This window comes from Pseudonaja textilis, chromosome 3 (genome assembly GCF_049901715.1).
Source record: "Pseudonaja textilis isolate UNSWEBS1 chromosome 3, rPseTex1.2, whole genome shotgun sequence".
Taxonomy (NCBI): Eukaryota; Metazoa; Chordata; class Lepidosauria; order Squamata; family Elapidae; genus Pseudonaja; species Pseudonaja textilis.
The window spans coordinates 62,501,416-62,524,724 of NC_141992.1; the positions used below are offsets into that span (position 1 = coordinate 62,501,416).

General features: G+C 41.1%; 1 protein-coding gene across 9 annotated transcripts in view; it reads left to right on the forward strand.

Moving 5' to 3' along the window:
* ACOT11 (acyl-CoA thioesterase 11) overlaps positions 1-23,309 on the forward strand; it is an 88,970-nt gene that overhangs the window by 27,340 nt on the left and 38,321 nt on the right. For 5 of the 9 annotated variants that reach the window (XM_087929952.1, XM_087929956.1, XM_026707149.2 and 2 more), the window contains exon 2: positions 20,872-21,058. In XM_087929952.1, coding sequence (XP_087786078.1) covers positions 20,872-21,058 — 187 coding nt within the window. Of the gene's footprint in view, positions 1-19,921; positions 20,353-20,382; positions 20,677-20,871; positions 21,059-23,309 lie in introns of those variants that run through there. The other 4 variants (XM_026707153.2, XM_087929953.1, XM_087929954.1 and 1 more) reach the window with 4 other exon arrangements.

The following is a 23,309-nucleotide window of genomic DNA, read 5'->3' on the forward strand; positions in this document are numbered from 1 at the left end:
GTTTTGCAGTCTTTACCATTTGTTGTAGTAGCTATGACTGATGGAATTTGTTCTCCAAAACAGATTGCCAGACTCCTCTCTGGAGTAGAGGATCCATATATTTTAGAGAGTGGGAAATGAATTCATGTCTGCTCTGCCATCTGGAATGTTTTAGATTGCCCGTGCTGCTAATGAGTTTCCTAAAGAGTCTGAAAATGACTGCCACTTGAGATGAAGAACCTGGATGAATAGAGTTATAGGATATTTTTGTTCATTTCTTGTTTGGCCCAGTCTGGCAGCCACTCTTTTTTCCAGAGTAATGATCAAGGTGAAGACTTTCTTAAATTCAGACCAGTTCCTGGTGATTATAGGTAGTCCTCACTTACCAAATGCAATTTGAACTGGAAACTAGCATGTGAATATAAAATGTTGTAAAGTAAAACATCATGTGACCAATTCTGGCTGCGGTTGTTGGTAAATTGTTTTGCCAGGTGCCAGGGCAATGATCAGGTGCCCAGGCAATTGGTTCTTTTGGATCCAGAGACAAAAAGCACACCAGTGAATAAAGGGAGTTTAAGCTTTATTATTAACATAAAAAGCATACATACCAAGCAAGATGATACCCAAATCTCTTACAAGCTGTCAGGAGTTTCTTTAAAATGATACTAGAGATACTTGAAAGCTGCCCATACTCGGTGCTAGGTTTTGTGAAGAAGCTTAAAGGTCAATACTAAAGTTTTTGTTAAAACCTGGCACCAAGACTTTATGGTCCTTTTTCTGCGGTCATGAGACAAGACCTGACATTGACTGGATGGTACATGATTCTGGGATGGAAGAGAAAGTCAGACTTTTCCAGGTTTAAAGCAATGGGAAGTTCCCTCCTGTTCTCCTTTATTCACCAAAGAAAAGTTAAAAAAAAAAGTTAAAAAAAAACACAAGCAGGTTAGTTCTAAACTCATTGACTCTAGACTTTTCTTACTGTGAAGGAGAAATCAGAATATGTCACTAAATTCCTCTTAAGTACAATGGTCTTCCACATTGCCACTACATGAATCACCAGTGGTGATTAAGGGTGACATCACATGACTGCAACTGGTGACTTCCTCTGCCTTCTCCATTGACTTTGCTTATTGGGAACCAACTGTAAAGGTAGCAAAGGGCGATTATGAAATTGTGGGACACTCTGGCCATTGTGTGTATCAGTTGCCAAGCACCCCAATTGCGATTATATGACAATATGGATGCTGTGACAGCTGGCAGCTTCGGGACCAGTCATAAATCTCCTTTTCCAGCACCATCATAACTTCAAATGGTTGCTGAATGAGCGGTACATGAATGCATCCCTGATATTTTCTTGGGAGCAGTATGGAAATAGTTTGCCTCTTGTTCTCATGAAGTTTTTCAACCTCTCAGTCTTGCCTACAGTTCTGGGAAAATTTTGGTCGTCTCGCATTCTCTGCAGTTTCAGTCCTATGTCATCTAGGGGCCATACTGACTTTCAGGATACTTCATAGCTACCGATACTGTAGTCAGTGTCATCATGGTTTTGTTTGTTGTTTTGTGGGCGAGGAATTATATTGTTAGACTATATTTGCCATATTATTTTTTTCTACTTTTGCAAGCTTGTTCCTTGAAGCATGTAAATACATGTTTTCTTACTCTTCTCTTCTTCTTGTGCCATATCCGTCATCGGACGTTGGCGATCATGTTGGCGAGCCTATTTTTATCAACAGCTGCATGAAAAAGTGCTGCTGAGTTTTGTCCAAAGCAGTCCCTTAGATGTTGAAGCCATGATGTTCTTTTTCTGCCTGAACTTTGTTTGCCTTCAATCTTTCCTTGGAGGATTAAGTGAAGTATGCCGTATTTTTCTGGGTGTCACAACACATGTTACTCTTGGTAGGTATGATTTACTCCTTTATCTTCCCCATCTGGGTTTCTATCCATAGGAATAACATATAAGGCTTAAATATCAAACTAGATAAACCAATTGCCTGATTTGAATTTATTCTGGACTGAATTCCAGAATACATGCACACTGGTAATTCTAAAAATAGCAGTCCCAATAGATACCAGGTGAGACAAATTTGCTAACCACATTCAGAGGTGATGCTAAAAAAGAGTCTCGCATCCCAATAAATAATACATTATTTGATTTTGACTTAGTGTATTGTTTGAACCCAGCTCCTTGTGGCTTATTCAGCAACTACAGTGAAGTCATCAGTAGCTTAGTTCAATCCGTAAACTTGGTTACATCTTGTAAAGGATGATTTATGTTTATTTGAGAGTATCTGGTATAATCAAGTTGATTTAATTTTCATGACCTGCCGACTTGGGAGGAAACTAGAAGATGACAGAAATTTGCTAAGAAATCTGGAGAGGCCCAATAGGAAGTTTGTTTTTAAGGAACTTTAAATTGTTGGCTGCTCATCAGACATGTACATAGTAACAAGACAGATAGCAAACATGATCTCCTAAAGTTGACCTGACAAACCACTTTTTGAAAAAATATTTGTTCCTCATTGTAGGGTTTTGGGATTAGATTACCTCTCTAATCACAACAAAAACTAATATGTCCGCTTGGAGTAAGCTTATGTGCAAACTAATATGCAAAATTTTTAATGAGGAGGGCTAGAATTAGGTCACTCAAGGGTTGCTAGAATAAGAGCGCTATTGCCTAGGTAATGGGTCTTGTTGCTATGGTGCCCCTAAAGGCTGCATCAGCTTTCAACAGTTTGACAGCTGGCTGAGATTGAAGGTTTTAATGAGGACAGGCAGTTAGTTTCAATAATCAATTTCTTGGAAAATATTCTTCAACTTTATTAATGTTTCCAGAATATAAATTAATAATGGAGGTGTCCTCTTTGCAGTTTCGGTACCTGAAGCAGCATTATTTAAGCAATGTAGTTTCAGGTGTTTATTAGTTTATTATGGAAGTCGTAAGATAGTGTTTTACTGGTCTTTTTTGTTTCTTTCCCAGAATAATGGTTGTTTGTACAGGAAGAGTTTACCTTTTCATTACTTTTGGAGATAATGTAGATGTATTTTGTTACATTAGCAGAGCAGGTAATGTGATTAGTTCCACATTGGTGTTTTTAATGGCAGGTTTTATTTTGTCTCATTTACTATTCTGGGCCTTCATATTAATTGTTAATGCGTTGTAGCACCCACCAAGCCGTGTCTCCCCCCCCACACACACACACATTCTAGTACATTGGACCCCATCTCTAAACTTGGATGGCCTACTGCCTCCTCCGAAGAGCAACTATAGCTATTAAAGAGGATTGTTGACCAATTAAACAAATTCATTTCACTGCCTCATTTTAATTGGCTAAATCAATGCTGTAATATCCCAATACCAGTCATTCTTTAGAGGCTATTTAATTAAGTTAGCAGTACTTTCCATTTTCTAATTAAATCAAACAAAACATAGATTGTTTAAACCTGTGGCCTGGGCAAATCTGAGAGATGTGCCGAAATCAGTTTCAGCAGTGAAATTGCCACTGGATGACTTTTTCATTAGGCGCTCTTTGGTTTTAAAGCTCATCTAGCATTCATCACAACTAAAATAATTTGTTTTAATGAACTTCTTAGTTCCAGTTTTCATTTATCAGGGATTTTTGTAGGCATTTATCATTGGCCAGGTTCCTACAACATCCTTAATTGCATTTAAAGGGGATTCATGTAATGTGAGAATGACAAGAAAGGATCGATTGATCCAGTCAGATAAGCCTCGTGTGTTTGCCTGCGGCTTGCGTGGCCTCAGTTCCAAATGGGCTGCAGCTCGGTACTGGGCTACGGCCTGGGTGTTGGGAATCTCTGCTTTATTAAATTGATCTTTCATGCATTGTTAGTAAGAATAGCTTGGGAGACCAAAAATATAAGGTGAGCAACCGTCCTCCTTTAGGGAGGACAGTCCTTCTTTTGTAAGTTCTGTCCTCTCTTGAAAAGTGTCCTCCTACGTGTCCTCCTTTTTAATATTTGACAACTAATCTGTAAATCTCCAGATTTGATCGATACCGATCCGATCCATTGTGTGTGATGTGACATATTTGTATTTGACATGATGATTCCTCAAGGCTCGGTACAGGGTGGCGAGACGTGATTATGAGACGCATGCGCTCCACACAGGAGAATTGTTTTGAGAGAGTGCGCTGCACGCAAGAGTGCATCACACACAAGTGGCTTTGTTTTTTTTCTTCAATTTGTGTCCTCCTTCTCATTGGAAAAAAGTTGGTCACCTTAAAAAATAGTAAGCTCACATTTATGGCATTGCTTAGACCAGGGCTGTCAAACTCCCGGCCCACAGGGCCCAAGGGTCGGGTGTGTCATTGTTTAGTGAAGGGGGAAAAAGTCCTGATACGTCATGTGACACCGCCATGACGAGGTAAGTTTGATTCCCCTGACCTAGAGTGTCTCATACTTCTGTCATCTTTAAGATAGGTCTAGATGTTTGCACTAAAGTTTTTCTCATAGATTTCTACAGGTAATTGGAGGACCTGAAACTCTACTGGGCAGGAAAATTCTCCTGCTTTTTTTTATTTCCTATAATGAAAAAAAAATGACTCAAGAAATTGTATCAGAGAAGAAAGTTTTAGTGAAACTTCCACTTTTCACTGTATAGGACAGGTCTATGTATGATTCTCTAATCCAGGGATCTCCAAACATGGCGACTTTTAAGACTTGTAGTCTGTGCTGACTGGGGAATTCTGGGAGTTGAAGTCCATAAGTCTTAAAAGGTCACTAAGTCTGGAGCTCCCGGGTTTAGTCTTTCACCATACAATCTTCTCTTTGGTGATCTGCAGCTTTTCTGGTAAAACCCACTAGAAGGCACCTGGTATGTTGGGCTTTTCAGAAGTAGGGTTTCTGTCACTTTTGAGCAGACTCTTGCTTTTGTGGAACTGCTGAAAAATACCTCTTTTTCCTGAGAAACTGATAGAACTCATTCACCCAATTTAGAAAGGCTATTTGAGTTCAGTTCTAATCACTTCTCTTTGCAAACATCTACATCTAATGAATCAACCGAGATTAGGAAATCTGGTGGTTATAGGGATGAAAGTCCTTCCTGCTCTCTATTTATTGCCATTGTGTCTTGCAATACACAAAGAGGAGTCCTACATTGTGTTGCCATACTTCCTAAAATAGCAAATTCCTTTTAAAAATCAGGAGAAGGAATGGAACCTGAACTGGGCAATGGTAGCACAATTCTAAACAAGAAACAAGAATAATGAATTTTGGATGCATTAATGTACTGCCTGAAAGCCAAATATTATTCATATTATAATGATAATACAAGTAGTCCTTGATTTGCAACCGTTTGTTTGGTGGCAAATACAATGGCACTGAAAAAAAAAATGACTTGACGATTGTTTTTCAGACTTATGACCATTGCAGCATCCCTGTGGTCATGTGATCAAAATTTAGACATTTGGCAATTGGCTCATATTTACGATGATTGCAGTGTCTGGAGTCATGTGATCGCCTTTTGCAATCCTCTGACAACCAAGTCAATGGAGGAAGACATTTTCTTAACAACTGCACGATTTTAACAAACACAGTGATTGTGGTAAGAAAGGTCATAAAATAGGCAAAACTCACTGAACAATTGTCCCACTTAGCAACATAAACTTTGAGCTCAATTGTGGTAGTAGATCAAGGATTACCTGTGCTATGTGTTATTTCTGCTCTCTTTTTCATACTAAAAAGTGGGATGGGAAGTATATACTTTTTGGAAGAATTTGTAAAGTTAGAAATGTGATTTCCTTTTTGTTCCAAAAGGAAAACACGACATAAAGCAACAATGCATATTGTACTTATTCTGTGCTGAGGGAAAGAATACCTTTAAAAGCTTTGATGAGAGATACCAGGAAGAAGGATTGAATGAAAACTGCATTAAGAAAGCTTTCAAAAGTATCATGGATCTAGCTTGATCGGAGCATCTGTATGTGGAATGTGCCTGCTCACAGGAACACACACTCACCCCCTGAGTGCTTAGACTATTCTGTCAGCAAGCTGCTCACACACAAAGCAGACTGTTCAACAAGTTGCCGAAATGGAAACGCTAGCTTTTGTGCAATTACTTATGTATGTTCCTTGAAGCACAACTGCTGTTTATTTTGTAATCTGTGCCAAAATTTGCCAGCCGGCAGCTACGGAAGGAGAAAAAGGGAAAGCCTTCAGCAGCTGTGAGCCCTGTTTTCCTTTCCTGTCTGCCTTTTCTCCGCATTGTAAAACCTTCTCTCAGTCTTCCGAAAGAGAGCCAGGAGGTTTCTCTTGTAATGGAGATGTAGGAGTGGGAGGATAAAGCCTATCATTAACTTAGTTTTTACAAACAGATGTGCTTTAATTTTTCATGGTCCAGCTTTCTATGCTCAATACTGAGTGTGTGCTGATGTGTCCCCACCCCTTCCCCAGATGTTCTGTCCCAGGTAATTTGGATTATCCTGCAGGATGCTTTAACTTTTTCAGTCTTATTTGTCCTACTGGAAGCAACTATGAGGTCCTTGGTTCTTTCTGAGCGTGGCTGTTCTCTTGCAGATGTTTTATTACCCAAGCTACTAGCACTGATGATGTTACCTAGTTTGGCTAATGAAATGTCTGAAAGAAAACAACCAAGTTCAGAGAGCACCAACAACAGCTCATTTCAACCCTGAACTACAGATATACTTCTTTATTGGGAAGTAACCATTCACTTCACAGCCATATACTGTACATTCTAAAACCATGGTGGTGAACCTATGGCACACGTGCCGGAAGTGACACGCAGAGCCATCTCTCTGGGCACACCAGCCATGCTCTGCCGAGTTCCAGCATGCGCATGCGCGCCGGCCAGATGGTCTTCACGTGTGCGGGAGTGCCGGAAACTGGAAGAGCGAGCAGCTTCCCAGCGCACATGCGTACACCAGCCAGCTGGTCTTCATGCACGCATGCCTGTTAGAAACCGGAAGACCAAGTGGCCGGTGTGCATGCATGCACCGGGGAGCTGTTCTGGTTTCCAGTGCATGCTTGCACGTTTCAGCACTCGGTGCCAAAAATGTGAACCCCTACTGTTCTAAAATCATCTAACTCTTAGCCGAGCCTTGGTGCAACCTGGTTTAGAGAGAAAGATTCTAGGATTACCTGCAAGGGTCAGATCTTTTAGGAAGTTCTCTTTCAGCAGGTGTAATCTACCGGCATCATCCGTACTCCTAGAGCCCCTGTTATATCACAGTCCTTTTTACTGCAACATTCCATACATTCCATACATTCTTTACAGTCTACTTCTTGGCTCATCATCTCCTGTTTCTCTGCAACCTGCATTTGCTTTGAATCAAAAGGATCTTCATTTGCGTTCCATGAACATGGATCAACCCCTTTTAGTTAGTTTTGCTTCCTGTTTTTTGCAGGACCAATCTGGTAGACTTAATTTTTTATTTATTTATAGACTGCTGGTGATGGTCTGGACAAACCCCCGCAGTTTTCTTGGTAAGATTTTCAGGAATAGTTTTTCATTGCTTTCTTCTTAGGGCCGTGGGAGTGGCCCAAGGTCACTCATCTGACTTTGTGCCAATGCAGGGCTAGACTTCACGGCCTCCTGGTTTCCTTAACCATTACACCAAACTGGTTCTCCAACTTTAACCTCAGCTATAATTCTATGAAGGTAATTTAGCCAAAGCAATGGTGATTGTTTCAAGATCATCCTAAGAAATTTAAAGATTAATTACATCCGTGTTTCTTGATATAGACTAATCCTTTATACACAAATTGTGGTACAATGGCTATATTAAAAGCCCCAATATACAGGTGTTTCTTGTAAGCTGATATTCACAGGTAACAATTTAATAACGTGCACATCCATCTATTTTTCCTATACGGTCATACTCCTTTACCCCTTTCTTCAAGTTGTGTGTCTGGATTAGACCTCTGGCATTTTTTAAAAAAAAATTGGATGGTGTGAGTTAAGCATACTGGATTTTCTAATCTAGAGAACCTGTTTTTTTCCCAGCATTGCTCTTTGTATTCTCATTTATCTTCTTTCATTTTCTTCTTCCCAAATGTCAGCATCTGCATGCTGTCTCTCTCCTAGGCAGGGAAGAATTGGAAAGTAGCCATGAGCATAGAAGCCCACCCCTCCTCAATATGACTTAGAGGACCATACATAAATATCCGGCCTGTGTGGTGACACAGACGTGCTGCGACTCCTTATGAACGTTGCACCATGAATATTAAATTGCATTCCTGCACTTTGGACGTCTGCTGTCCTGATCCTGCATGTGATTGAAACCAAGTGATGGGGAAAATGTCCATCCTAATACCAGGACAAAGTTCTCCCCTGCAGTGTCTTCTCCAGCATCCTCTAGGCTGGTTGTTAATATCTTCTCTGCAGAGGTGACTATTTGAAGAAGAAAAAAATTGGTAAGAAAAAAAAGCCCTGGTTTGACTCCTGCTTGGAGAGAGCAAATTTCAATAGAATCACTTATCAAAGGTTTTATCATCCCTTCTAGTTACACCCCTCCTCCCCAATGTTAACACCACAACCATTCTCCAAGCAGGATTAGTTAACTTCAAGAGAAGATAACTGATTAATGGCAGAGATCTTGTCCGACATAATCACTGTTAGAACCGAAGAAAAAGAAATTTCTTGTAGGAAGCTGAAGCAATTAGAACCTGTCCCTTAATTCCTTTTTTATGTAGTTGAATACATTGAGACGGGCAATTTAATATGACAACAAAGGTGATGTCAAGTTTGTCTTCATTACAGTAAATGTTCTTCATTTTATAGCCTCATTGTTAGAAGGGAGACATTTTCCTGTAGCTCCAAATTCCTTCTATTCTCAAAGGGGGAAAAAACGCCACCAGCCTCTACCACCAGCTTCACCTTAATTATACAGCGTGTCTAGTTAACAGCTTGTCACTTTTCCTCTGCCTCATTGTTCATGTATTGAATAGTCATTTATTAGTATCATTAGCTTTCCGTTTCCTGAAGGGCAAGTAAACAAAAGCCTCTCTTCCAAGCACTGATCAAAACCTCTGTTAGAAATCGGTCCTGGGTAGAAAAATTAGCATTGTGTATCTCTTCCGTTTTTTATTGGTAGGTGGGCATTTCTGTTTTGGAACTGGTATCCAGGAGCTGCATAAGACCCATCAAACAGTCTAGCTATTTGTCACTCAAATCCCCCCTCCCCGCACAGACCCCCCAACATGAATTTTTAGGCGTATTTTTGGTTGTTGCAATATGGGATTACGTACTGTACTTCTGTTGTGGTTCGCTGGCAGCGGGTGCGGACGGCTGAGGTCTCGGACAGCGAGGACTCAGATGAGGGCCCTGCGTGTGATGTAGGGATGGGGCCAGGACCATCAGGGAGTGGAATGCTGTTTTTGGAGATTGTGGAGGTTGGCAGCTGTGATGAAGAGGTTCCTAAGGAGCCTTTGCCCAGTGCACATGCACACAGGGCTGTTTGAAGGAAAGAGCAGCTGCAGCAGTATGGCTACTCGGGAGTAAGGCTGCAAGGTAATGGCCCCTCCCTCAGGAGATAAAAGCCAGCTGAGAAACCAGAGTTCTTTGCAGGAAGCAAATAAGTTTTTGCACTCAAGCCTTGTGGACGTTTGGAGTATCTTGGTTGGTGTTTGGAGACTCCTTGTGTTTGAAATATTTCTTAGTAACTTTATCTACTTATCTTGGCAGGCTTGCACGACCTTGGCAATGCTCATTCTTATCAGAAATAATTAATTTGAAACAGCCTTTTAACTGTGAAGGAATGGAATTCGTAAAGAATCATTAAAAGGTTTTGCTATTACCTGTGTTTTGTGTTTGTTTCCTTGGAACAAGGTTTGGGTCGGAACAACTTCTTTGGTATTTTGACTCAAAAATATAAAGCACGGGGAAGATCCAGATGTAGTTTTGCCATCAGATAAATTTGACACTCGAAAATATCTCTTACTACGACCCGATCCAAGAAATATTAGCTGGACTTCAACAACATTCTGATCATATCCATCAGCATTTTATCTGTACTTGTTTTTATTAATGTAGTAATTGAACATACAATATTGTACTCATTATTTTTACATTTCATTTCAGGATGCTCTGAACAACAGTAATAATAAACATCTTAAGGAGTAAGGTAAAAAGCCACTGACGTTGCCTTTTTCAGTTTGTGGACTTTGTCATTATTTTTAGGCAAAACCAACAGAGGATTCTTGGTTAAAGTACTTAGTGGCTTTTTCTGGTGCTAAAATATAAAAGAACACTTTAAAAATTGCTGAGATTCTGCATGGTTGCTAGATCTCAAGAGGTTGCATTGGTTGTGATCCTGAGGTGTCTTATCTTATAGGTGTCCTTCATGAGATTGCCAAGCCTTCATGTGATCTCAGTTTGAAAGCCCCATACTTTCATAAAAGGACTGCTGAAATCTACAACTTTTTAAAATGTCTATGTTAAATTTTATATGGAGGGTTTTTTGTTTTGCAGATACATTGATGCCTCTGGGCACTGCACTGCCAATCTTTGACTTAGGAAATTCTTGCAAATGAATCATTTCAACACATATGCTGTCTACTGGTACTGCTGAGATACAGAAAGATCAGCATGAAACCGATCACAACATAATGGTCAGAAGTAAAGTAGGGAGCAGAGAGATGGATGCTAGTAAAAATGGCCTAATAGTTAAAAGCACCAGGCTAGAACTCAGGAGATTGTGGATTGCAAAGAAAAGAGCAAATGAAGAGTACCAGTGGCACAGTGGTCATAATGTAGTATTGCAAGCTAACTCTACCCACAGCCTAAAGTTCAACCTTGATGGGTCTCAAGGTTTACTCAGCCTTCCATCCTTCTGAGGTCAGTAAAATGAGGACCCAGATTGTTGGGGTTAATATGCTGACTCTGTAAGCCTCTTAGAGAGGACTGGATCTGTAGCAGAATGAAAAACGTGCCTACTGCTTCAGGTAGTCCTCAACTTACAACCACAATTGAGCCTGAAATTTCTGTTGGTAAGTGAGGCAGTTGTTAAGTGAGCTTTGCCCCCATTTTATGACCTTGCTTGTCACACTTCTGAATCTGGTTTCTCCATTGTCTTTGCTTGTCAGAAGGCCACAAAAGGGGATCATGTGACTCCGAGAAACTTCAACCGTAATAAATGTGAGGCAGTTGCCTAGCGTCTGAATTTTGATCACATGACCATGGGGTTGCTGCAACACTCATAAGTGTGAAAAATGATCGTAAGTCACTTTTTCAGGACCAATGTAACTTAGAATGGTCACTAAAGGAATTGTTTTAAGTCGAGGATTACCTGTATTTGCAGAATGCCATTTCAACTGACTTTATGATCACATTTTATTGTTGACTCCAATTGTGCCACCTACAATACTGTTGGGTAGTGGTTGACTACTTAAGTTGGGATAGAATGGCTTTCCAGACATTTTCCCAAGTTGCTTCCCTACCTTTGCTACCTTGGCTTATTTTTGAATTATAGGTAATCCTTAACCTACCAACAGTTCCTTAGTGACCATATCAAGCTATGATGGACCTGGCCAGAGCTACTGAAGAACCAATTTTGAAATTCTGATGGTCGATCTCACCCCCTACCCCCTCTGGACAAGTGATCGCATTTGGGATGCTTGGAAACTGGCTCACATTCATGGCTTGTTAGCATTGTCCCATGATTTTTGCCACTTTTTTATGTGTGCCAGAAACTGGCATTTACTTCTGGTTTCCAGCAAAACCAAATGCCTGTTGGGGATAATGGTTTTGTTTAATGACCATCATGTTCACTTAACGCCACTGCAAAACAGGTCAGAAGATTGGATATGATCACGTGGTGAGCCGTTTAATGACTGCCACAACCACAATTCCTGGCTCAAGTATGGTCATAAGTTGAGTTACTACAGGTAATCCTCAAAATTACAGCATTTAACGTTACAACGGCACGGAAAAAAGTGAACAATGACCATTTTTCAGACTTATGATTGTTGCAGCGTCCCCATAGTCGTGCGATTTACATTTGGATGCTTGACAACTGATTCACATTTATGACTCTTGCAGGGTCCCAGGGTCATGTGGTCATCTTTTGCAACCTTCTGAGAAGCAAAGTGAATAGGAAAAGGCCCAGTGGTGGGATTCAATTTTTTTTACTACTGGTTCTGTGGGCGTGGCTTGGTAGGCGTGGCAGGAGAAGGATACTGTAAAATCTCCATTCCCTCCCTTCTCCACTAACCTGCTTTCCAGCTCCATTCTCCTGTGCAGGGCAGCAAAAGGAGACCCAGCCAATCAGCTGGGACTCGGGAGGCAGAGAACAGATGGGTCAGGGCCAGTCAGAGGTGGGATTTGCCGGTTCTCCGAATTTCTCAAAATTTCCGCTACCGGTTCTCCAGAACTGGTCAGAACCTGCTGAGAACCACCTCTAGGGAAAGCAGATTCACTTAACAACCAGGTTACTAATTTAGCAACTGCAGTGATTCACTTAACAAATGTGGCAAGGAAAGTTGTAAAACGGGGCTAAACTCGCTTCACAACTTTCTCCCATAGCAACAATATAAAGTTTGGGCTCGATTGTGGTCATACGTTGGAGACTACCTGTAGTTTAGAGAATCCTGTTTTTCCAGTGGTAAATGGAATTCAGCAAGAAACCAGGAGACATTTGGACTCGGGGGAGCCTGATCAGAAAAGAAATGCGGAGACGCTTTCTTTTAATGTGCCGCCAACATTTTTGCCTCTGGCATTTTGCCGTCCCTTTTCAAAAAGCACAGCCTGAGAGAAAGCAAGTTGAGGAAACCGTCTGATTCTGAACCATTTGGAAACAGAACCAAGGACTTGAGATTTCGGCATCGGTCCTGAACTCTCTTGTATTTTAAAAGGCTCTCCGTGTTTTCCATTGTAGAAGTAACAATGCCTTTGATGATGGCAATTTGTGATGGCAGGGACGCTTAGCTACTCCTTTCCTTTGAACTGAGCACAGCAGAAATTTTCTCTGATTCACTGCTCTTAGGGGAATCTGTGTGGCAAAACCCCAGGCAGCAGCTTTACGGTGCTTCGCTCCTGATGCTGCAGTTGATGGCATGGGACCTTTGTGGGTTGTTAAAGAGAGCAAGAGGATGGATGTCCTTGTCAAAGAAGACAGAAAATCCTTGTCTCTCTCTTGATGCTCTTCTGAAGGCTCCTCCTGGTAGTCCAAGGATAGAACACTTGTGACTATTTCAGTGGGCCAGAATAGTGTGATTTTTAAGATTAAGCATCTCATGGATATGATATCATGGAGTAAGAGGTGAAAGTAGGTAAGGTGTTATTTTTCTGTGGGTTAATACCTGGCCTAGGAGGAGGTGAAGTTTTTGTATTACCATCATTACCATCTTAAAAAACAGACATTTCCATGGTGTTTGAACCCAAAATAATTTAAATGACAACTCATATCCTCTGTGGTTTTAAGTGACTTCATTTTCACAGGGCTGTTTACTAAGAGATTAGTGGCTAAATTTTAGACCATTCTGGCTGCATTTTATAGGACTAAATCTTGTTGATTTTATGGAGACTTATTTCTGACAAGAAATATGCAGTTTGTCTTAATTTCCAGAAAGAAATTGTCCTTGAAAAAAAAATTATTCGTTGTTCAAAAGGTATGGTGATATATACAGAAAGAGAAAAGAAGTAAGGATTTAGAGAAGCAGTCTGATCTATTTTGAACAATAGATGAGTCATTCTTACTTCTTTGCTCAAGTAATCTCTTAGAGTTGTCCTGTATATAGTTTTAATAAACATGTTTAATGTATCACCTCAGATGCCTTCAAGTCATTGCATTTTTTTTCATCACATGGACCCCTTAAGGCAGTTCAGAAGGAACATAGAAATATGCATGATTTGTGGTAATTTTTTATTATGGTTGTTATTTATTAAATTTATATGCTGCCATTTTTATCACTGCTAGCTAGATATCCAGATTATTTATTCAAATATTTAAAACTAGATTTGGAGATGATGAATCCTTAATCCTAGGCTTAGAATTGACTAAAGATTTTATTGTTAGTACACTTCAATTCCCAATAATCTGTAATAGTTCTTTTGAAAAGCATTAGCCATCTTTAAAGGGTGAAGTCTGGAAAAGAAATATTCAGGAACATTTATTTCATGAACCGAGATCCAGCATTGTATTCAGTTAGGCAAAAGCAAAGTGAAAAATAAAGGTACTTCTAAAACAGCATAGTGCTGATCCTAATTTAATGGCCTTCACTCACATTTTGTCAGACTGCTTCGAAAAGTCAAGGTCATGTAGAAATGCCATGAGTTGGGCCATGGCATGGAATTATTGTAAGCCAGAACAGGCCTGTTTTATGTGTTTGTGGCTTAGGAGGGTCATTGAATATCAGTGGTTTTTGAGCACCTAAAACTCTCTGCAAATCCCAGCTTTTGTGTTTTCAACTAAGCAAATAATTGCTTGCTTTTCATGTCCTAGCTTGTATGAAAAGGTTGTCTGTTTCAACAGGAATGGGATTGTTGTTGTTTAGGAAGGGCATGGGATCCAAGTTTATTTTTTTAAATCTACTTTTTTTTTAAAAAAAAAGAAAGCCCAGTATTGTTGATTGTATCCAACATCACACAGAATACTGCAACAAGTACCTTTAAAATTATTATTCTGGAACATTTAAGAGGAGGCAATTGGTTGGATTCATTTATCACAGTTTGCTGAATTAGCTGGATTCAATTAATGGGTTAATATACAATATGCTATGCCCAAATGAAAGAAGCTTAGTCGGATACGCACACCTAAGTTGTTAATATATATCAGAAACCAATGTTTGTGCCAAAAGACACACTCTTTTCCTGAACTCTGATAGTGAGAAAAAGTAGCTTATTAAACCATCTTAATCACGAAAATATTTTTTTTCTACCTTTGTTGGTTCTGAATAGGAATATAACGTGTATGAAGCCCCGTTAATTTTCTCCCTTCCCCACCCTTTTAATAAATTAAGTCATTTTCACAACTCTAGTAAAAACACTCTAGCCATATTGCACCTGATCAACAGACTTTCTGAAAAAGAATGGGATTGTTTCAATGCTATCTCATTTTGAAATAGTTAGAGCAAAGGTGACGTCGCCTCCTTTAGAGAGCACAATCCTTGACTGTTATCACCCTCTTGAATAGGATTACACAACAGATATCCTAGCCATGTTCTTTGGTCTGATTCCAACCTAGACCCATCTGCTAGCTGCTCTGTGTTCTTACAGTAACAGTACTCTCCACACTAATCCTACCCAATGTGAGAATCGGAGTGCTTGTGCTTCCTGTATCTAGGGAGTACACAGGTAGTCCTTGACTTATGATCATAATTGAGCCTCAGATTTCTGCTAAGTGAGATAATTGTTAACTTAATTTTGTCCATTTTTCTTGCCACAATTGTTAAATGAATCCCTGCAGCTGTTAAAATTAGTGACACGGTTGTTGTTAATCTGGCTTACCTATTGATTTGGCTTGTCAGGTCATGAAGGGTGATTGCATGACCCTGGGACACTGTAACCATCATAAATATGAGTCTGTTATCAAGTGTCTGAAATTTGATCACGTGACAAGGGGGAATGTTGCAATGGTGGTGTGAAAAACAGTCATAAATCCCTTTTTTTTCAGTGACAGTCACTAAATGAATTGTCGAAGACTAAACCTGTAGCTAGAATATTAAAAAATTAATATTAAAAATCACTAGGCTGTCCTTCCTGAATAGTAGTGGGTTTACCAGTTTAGCCTGATGCTTAGGACTATGAATATTAGTTACCACTAGCTGAGTAAGAGATACGAGTAGATATTATGGTAGAAGTTAGAATAGCTCGACTTATAATTTCAGTTTTTTTTTTTTTTTTTTGTGGAAGTGCCAAACTATGCGCCCAACTAATTTGACCGTGTGATTGTGAGCCCTTTATGAAAAAGAAGGCGTCTCGTTCTCCAACCAAGGATGGAACTTGCCCTCTGAAGGGCATATCGGGGACTGCACTAAAAGAAAAACTGGATGGAGGCAGGACAGAAACAAAATCTCCTTTTACAGGAAGTCCTCAATTTACAGCCAGTTTCTTTCTTTCTTTTTTTTAACAAACTTTATTAATTTTACAATTAAAATAAACAAACAACACATACACAAATGTAGAAAAGAAGAAAAGAAACAGAGTAGAGAAGTAAAAGAGAAGAGAAAAAAAGAAAAAAAAGAAAAATCAAAAAGTGATTAAAAACAATTTCATCCTTGACAGTTTTTGTGGGTCATTATTTCTATCCTTAGTTTATGCCATATTTACAAGTAATCCTTAATGCGAATATATAATTGCCACTACAATTATAGCTTATCCTCTTTTACAATGTTATGTAGCCCATCTTTGATCTAACCGTTCATACCAGCAGTTCCAGCTCTCATAGTACATTGATATTTCTTTGTCTTTTAATACTAGGGTTAATTTATCCATTTCTGCACAACTTGATATTTTTTGAATAATCATTTCCTCTGATGGAGTATGAGGTTGTTTCCAACATTGTGCAAAAGCCAGTCTAGCTGCCATCAATGTATGTAATATTGTATACTTCACTTTTTTTGGAAATTGTTTATTAAAGATCCCTAATAGGAAGAACTCTGGTTTGAATTCAATCTGTTCTGTCGTCATTTCCTCCAGCCGTGTTTTAATTCTCTGCCAATATCTTTGTGCTTCTTTGTGCTTACAGCCAGTTTCTTAGCGACTGTTTGAAGTTAAGACTCACCTGAAAAAGGAAGCTTACAACCAAATTCAAAGTTCTGAGAGCCGAGCTCTCTCTCCATGTTCATATGACTAAACTTTGGGCAATTGGGAACATAGTTGGATTTTCAGCCATTTGTAGTATCCCATGTTAAGTGACTGCATTTTTACCATGGTTTTGATGAAAACTGACAAGTTTTCAGCAAAACTGCGCCTATAGAGTTCCACTAGTGAAGGACAGACTCTGCAGGTAGTCCTTAATTTACATCAGATCATTTAATGACTGTTCGAAGTTACAACAAGCACTGAGAAAAATGACTTAGGACCATCGTTCACATTTATGAACCCTGCAGGATCTCTACGGTCACATGATCAAAATTAAGATGCTTGGCAACTGACTCATATTTATGACATTTGTAGTGCCTGGGACACTGCTATCCCTTTGCGTGAGCTTCTGACAAGCAAAGTCATGGGAAAGCCAGATTCACTTAACACCCAAGTTGCTAAGTTAACAACTGCAGGGATTCATTTAACAATTGTGGCAAGAAAGGTTGCGAAATGGGGCAAAACTCACTTAACAACTGTCTCACTTAGCAACACAAATTTGGGGCTCAACTGTGTTCGCAAGTTGAGGGCTACCCGTATTGTGGCTGTATGTTGAGGACTAGCTGTATTTAATTTAGGTACAAATTTAAATAATCTTACATGTAAAATTATCCCCAATGAACGCTACGTTTAATCCCAGCTATGCAATTTACACCAGGGAGGCAATATAGTTTTCTTTATCAAGTCACATTGTGTTACTTTTAGGCCTTATTTGGCTGTTGCAACAACTGAAACCTTTCCAAGTTACTAAAAACCCCAGACTGTGTATTTTAGAGCAAAGCACTGCAGCTCCTTCGCTTCACTTTTAGGATATGGAGGCACACTTTGTGAAGAGGTTTGGAAGGCGTATTTTACACATTTTTTACTGGTTTGCAAAGCCTTAGCATTTCCCACTCCGAGTCATGCCTGTGTTATCCACTAGGCACAACATATGCAGGGCCTAGGGCTTATGAAACTTTGGGGACCCATATTAAAAGAAACCCTGAAAATATGGAAGGGAATAGTAAAATCAGAGAATTCTATATCCCCAAATTAAATGCATTTAAGACATTATTGCTACTTTATTATGTGTATACTTCAATTTATTCCTTGCATTGTATTGGAGAACGTAAGGCTGGGGAATATTTTTATAGTCCTGTTTTGTCGGCTCTTGCTACTCCTACAAAGATAAATGTACCATGGGACTGTCACTGCCAGGTTCTTAATTTGGCCCACTCCTGTTACATTACAACCTGTTAACAACTCTGGAAATTTATTCTCAAGGCTGTTGGCTACAGGTTGCACAGTTCTGTGACACAAAATAGAAAATGTGTTGTGCCCTGGAGTATGAGAAAAGCTCTTAATATTGTTGTGCTATTGCTAAACTTGTCTTCTGGGAAAGAACCGTTCATACTCCTGAAACTGCATGGTCTGTATCAAACATCATTAACCAATAAAAAGCGAGGAGGAAGAATTTCCCATTCTCATCCATCATGTTTTTCATGTTGGCCTTATGACCATGAAGGAACATTAGATATGGGATTAATCACAATCAAACTCCATCAACATATACTTCTTGGGGAAGGGAGTATGGTCATTCATTTTTAATAACACAGTATTGCTTAGAATGGCATTGACTTCCATTAGGATGTAACAAAACATTGTCTGCCCCCAGCATAAAAATGCAGGCATGCAAAAAGAAACCAATACAGGTAGTCCTCAACGTATGACCACAGTTGAGCCCAAAATTTATGATGTTGCTAAGTGAAACATTTGTTAAGAGAATTTTGCCCCAATTTTACAAATTTCTTGCCACAGGTAAGTGAATCAGTGCAGTAGTTAAGTTAGTAACACGGTTGTTAAAGTAAATCTGGCTTCTTCACTGATTTTGCTTATCTGAAGGTCACAAAAAGTGCTCACATGACACTACAACTGTCATAAATACGAACTAGTTGCTAAGCATCCAAATCTTGATCACGTGACCCTGGGGATGCTGCAACAGTCCTAAGTGTGAAAAATGACCATAAGTCCCTTTCTTCATACCGTTATAATATCAAACAGTCACCAAATGAACTGTTGCAAGTCAAGGACTACGTGAAGAAGTGAACATTTGTGGCTCAGGATTGAACTGTGGGGTCCTTGGTGCTCTCTGAGCTTAGTGGTTTTCTTGCAGACATTTCATTACCCAACTAGGTAACATCATCAACACAGAGTGAAGATGTTCATACTTAGATGCCAGCTCTGGTGGCCTAGAGGTGGAGCACTCCCCCCTCACAATCAGGAGGCTGTGAGTTCGATCCGAGGTAGAGGCTAATATTTGGAATAGGCTCTCCTGCTCCAGCAGGGAGTTGGACTAGATTACCTCCAAGGTCCCTTCCAACTCTTGTTATTCTATGATCTATGGCAGCCGTCACCAACCGGTGGGCCGTGAGAAAATTTTGGTGGGCCGCAGAGAAATCTCACCCCCAGAGCAGCCCCACAAAGCAATTAATCCAGGCTGTGCAGAAACACAAGGCTGTGCTGCCCACATGGCCCATGGGAACCCCCGCCCACTCACTCCTAATCCAGTAAATTTTCCTGCTAAATTGCTATTTTTCCTTTTTCCAGCCATCATCTGTTCTGCTGTGCTGGGAGATTTAGATTAGCTAGGAAGCAGGAAATGGTTGGATTTTCTTGCTTTCTAGCTAGTCTTTAGATCTTCGGCTCAGCGCAGCCAAACCTCCCTTAGGACTGAAGGTTTGCTTGCAAGCAATTTCAGTGCAGACTCAAGGCAAGCAAATTTGAGACTGAGCTAGCCAATGGCAGATAGATAGATCACTGAATGATTCTGTGAGCAATTCAATCTGCCTGCTTTGCCTGATTTTGGGTAAAAGTTACTCTTTTTAATTAAAAAAAATCAACATTTCAGTGCATGGTGTGTTGTGAGTTAATTTGATGAGTTTGCTTGCAAGCAAATTTTATGTGACAGACTGAGCTAGCCAATGGCAGATAGACCTCTGAATGAATCTGGGATTCTGTGAGCAACTCAATCTGCCTGCTTTGCCTGATTTTAGGTAAAAGTTGCTCTTTTTTATAAAAAAAATCAATATTTATATAAATATTTATATTTACATACAAGCCACGCCCAGCCAGTCACATGACCACCACACCCACAAATTAGGCCACGCCCACAGAACCGGTTAGTGGTCCCTGGGAATCTAAAATTATGAGTTTGGTGGTCCCTGAGGTCCAAAAGGTTGGCGACCCCTGATCAATGAGATGACTAACAAAACGAAAACCAAGCGCAGAGAACATCAAACACGCCAAGTTGGAAAAAAAAGTGAGCGTGGGTCCAAGTTCGGTAGGGGAAGGGCATGAGGAGCCTTCTTCCTACGACTGGATTCCTCCGGGACTCGTTTGACCAACATTGGCTGTGATTTAAGGAGTGCCACCAGAGTTTCTCTCTCCCGTAGGCGAATTTTTCAGGCGGTTGGAAAACTTTGGATGGCAAGCGTCGGTGCCTCACTTTTTCCACCCTACTATATTCTTTGCATGCACACAGCCCAACTTCCGCGAAAGCTCAGGTTGCCCTGTTGCTTGGCAAACTCACTCTGCGGAAGGCGATCCAGTGCGGAGCGGTGGGTTTTTGCCATTCATACCTTTCCTTCGCCTGACATTGGTTAAAAGAAGGGGGGGGGAGGAGAGTAATTTTACCTGCCGTCTTTTAGTGAACTCAAAGGAAGGAGGGCGGGCTTCCCATGGAAAAGTAAAGCCGGGGGAAGAGGGGAGGCGCTCCTAATGGAAGGGATTCTCGCCTTGGGTTGGGATCTAACTTCCAGAATTGCCGGCCCTTCGGCTTGGCTTGGCTTGGCTGAATTATTTCGGCCAGACTTGGAGAAGGCAATTCCCGAAGCCTGAACTTGCGGGTTCTGCTGAGGCGAGAATTACGAGAGGAGCCGCCGGCGCGGCTTTGCGAATCGCGGGGTGGGATAAGCGCTGCGCTTCTAATTCGCGAACGAGAGGAGCGGGGCTCCGGTTGCGCTTTATCATTATTATTATTATTATTGTTTTGTTTTCATTAGGGGGTGACTCGCTTTGTTCTCTTTCTCCTCACCGGCTCTGCCTTCCCTTTTCCCCTCCCCTGCTCCCCCCTTCAGGCTCCCACGGCGGCGGCAGACTCGGCGCTTCCCCAGGAGGACCTTCCGCAGGGCGCCATGGAAGTCTACCGGAACCCCACCGAGGTGCAGATGACTCAGATGGTGCAGCCGTGCCACACCAACCACCGCGGGGAGCTCAGCACCGGGCAGCTGCTGAAGTGGATCGACACGGCCGCCTGCCTTTCGGGTAAGCCGCGCTTGCTCGCTCCGTCTCTCTCTCTCTCCCGCCTTCTGACAGACGGAGGGGCGGGAACACGGGGGGTTTTTTTGTGTGGTTTTTTTTTGGCAACCCGCCCTGGGCTGGATCAACCGGGCGAGGCTGCGGGTGGGCCGAGCGCGGCCGCGCGTCGCTCTTAAGGTGGACCGGAGGAATTGGGGAAGAGCCGCTTCGAAGTGGGGAGTCGTCGCCGCCGTCGTTCAGGTCTGCGGGAGATTCACGCCCGGGCAGGGTGTTTCCAGGCGGAGTCTAAGACAATTCACCACAGCCAGCTCGCAATGGCAAACCTGCCTCAGACAACTCTTCACGTCCAACCCGCTGCAGGACAAAAGTTACACCAGGGGTTCCCAAACTTGGCAACTTTAAGACTTGTGGACTTCAACTCCCAGAATTCTGGCTGGAGAATTCTGGGAGTTGAAATCCACAAGTCTTAACGTTGCCAAGTTTTGAGACCTCTTGAGTTACACTAATATAGAAGATGTGGTGGAATAGAATCATTAAAGAAAGGATGCAAGAGGAGGGACGGAATGAAACGTGAATGGCAAACATTAATTTTTATGTATTTTAAATAATTAAATAAAATTGTTAAATTGCCCTGCAATGAGTTATCTTGGCTGTGACAAGTTGTCCCAATCCCTTCCAGGCCTGCTTTGCAATGGATAGCTGGGGGTGGATGGGTGGCTAAATGCAGATTTCAAAAAGGAAGAGAAGGACAAGGGGTGATATGGTAGCAGTCTTCCAATACCCAGGTACCCATGATCACTATTGAGCCCGGAATTTATGTTACTAAATGAGACATCTGTTAAGTTAATTTTGCCCCGTTTTACGACCTCCCTTCCCACACTTGTTTTAAGTTAACAAGGTTGTTACTGGCTTCCCCGTTGATTTTGCTTGTCAGAAGTTTACTAACAATGACCACATGACCCCGGGACATTGCAACTGTCATAAATATGAGTCAGTTGCCAAGCCTCTGAGTTTTAATCACGTGGCCATGGGGATGCTGCAATGGTTGTAAGCATGAAAAATGGTTATAAATCACTTTTTTTCAGCGCCATTGTAAGCAGCCACTAAACAAACTGTTGTGGGGATTACTTGTATTTGAGGGGCACTCACAAAGAAGAGATCAACCTATTCTCCAAAGCATCTGTGCAGATGCCAACTTATCAAAAGAGAGATCCAACCTAGGAACTAAGAAGGTATTTCCTGACAGTGAGGACAATCGGTGGAACGATTTGCTTCTAAAAGTTCTAGGTGCTCCATTGTTGGAGGCTTTTAAGAAGAGATTGGACGACCATTTGCCTGAAATGATATAGGGTCTCCTGCTTGAGTTGGACTAGAAGACCTCCAAGGTCCCTCTCAGCTCTGTTATTCTGTATTCTGAAAGCAAAATTAGGGTTTAGCCATTCGAAGGTCTAGTTAGACCATATGCCGTAGTCAATGAATGTAGGAACTATGACAGGATATGGGAGGAGTGGGTAGCGAAGATGGACCACCTCCCTCTGCTCTCCATCCTCCCATTACTTTGCTTGCTGACCATCACCAAGGTTAGAAGCAGAAAACAGCCAGTGGGTGGTGAAATAGGAACCCAGTGTCCTCCAAATATTATTGGAATATTATATATAATCCTTGGATTTTGGTATTACTGGATAGGTCTGAAAGGACTTGTGCTGTCCAGCCAGTTATACAGTAGTTAATAGGGAATTGGAATAGTTAGTTAGGAATTGGGAGCTGTCCCCTTAAGGGAATGCATCATGGTAAATGTAGTTAAGGTATCCTGGGAAATGTTGTCCATGTCATGTGGCCACATCTGTAATCCTGATTGGTCACTGAATTGACCCTTGGTGGGAGGTTCCTTCACTCTTGCCTGAACCCAGCATCATGCTGGCATCTCACCTCCTTGCTCCTTCAATATGGGATGAGAGAATACCATCCTTTATGCAAAGAGTTGGACATTGAGATGAATCTTGACGTAACTGTGAGTTATATTGAGGATGCCTGATGAACCAATAAAAAGACTTTGTATGGATGCTTTGTGGAATTAACTGTCTGCTTTATAATCAACTAGTGGTTGTAAGGTCCAGAACAGGACTTGTGGTCCAAAATACTTGGGGGGATTTATTCTATCAATTTTATATAGCCACCCATTTTGCCACCTTAACTCTGGATGGGAAACAGAAGTAAAAAACCAACAAAACAAAAACAATGACTAACAACTTAAACA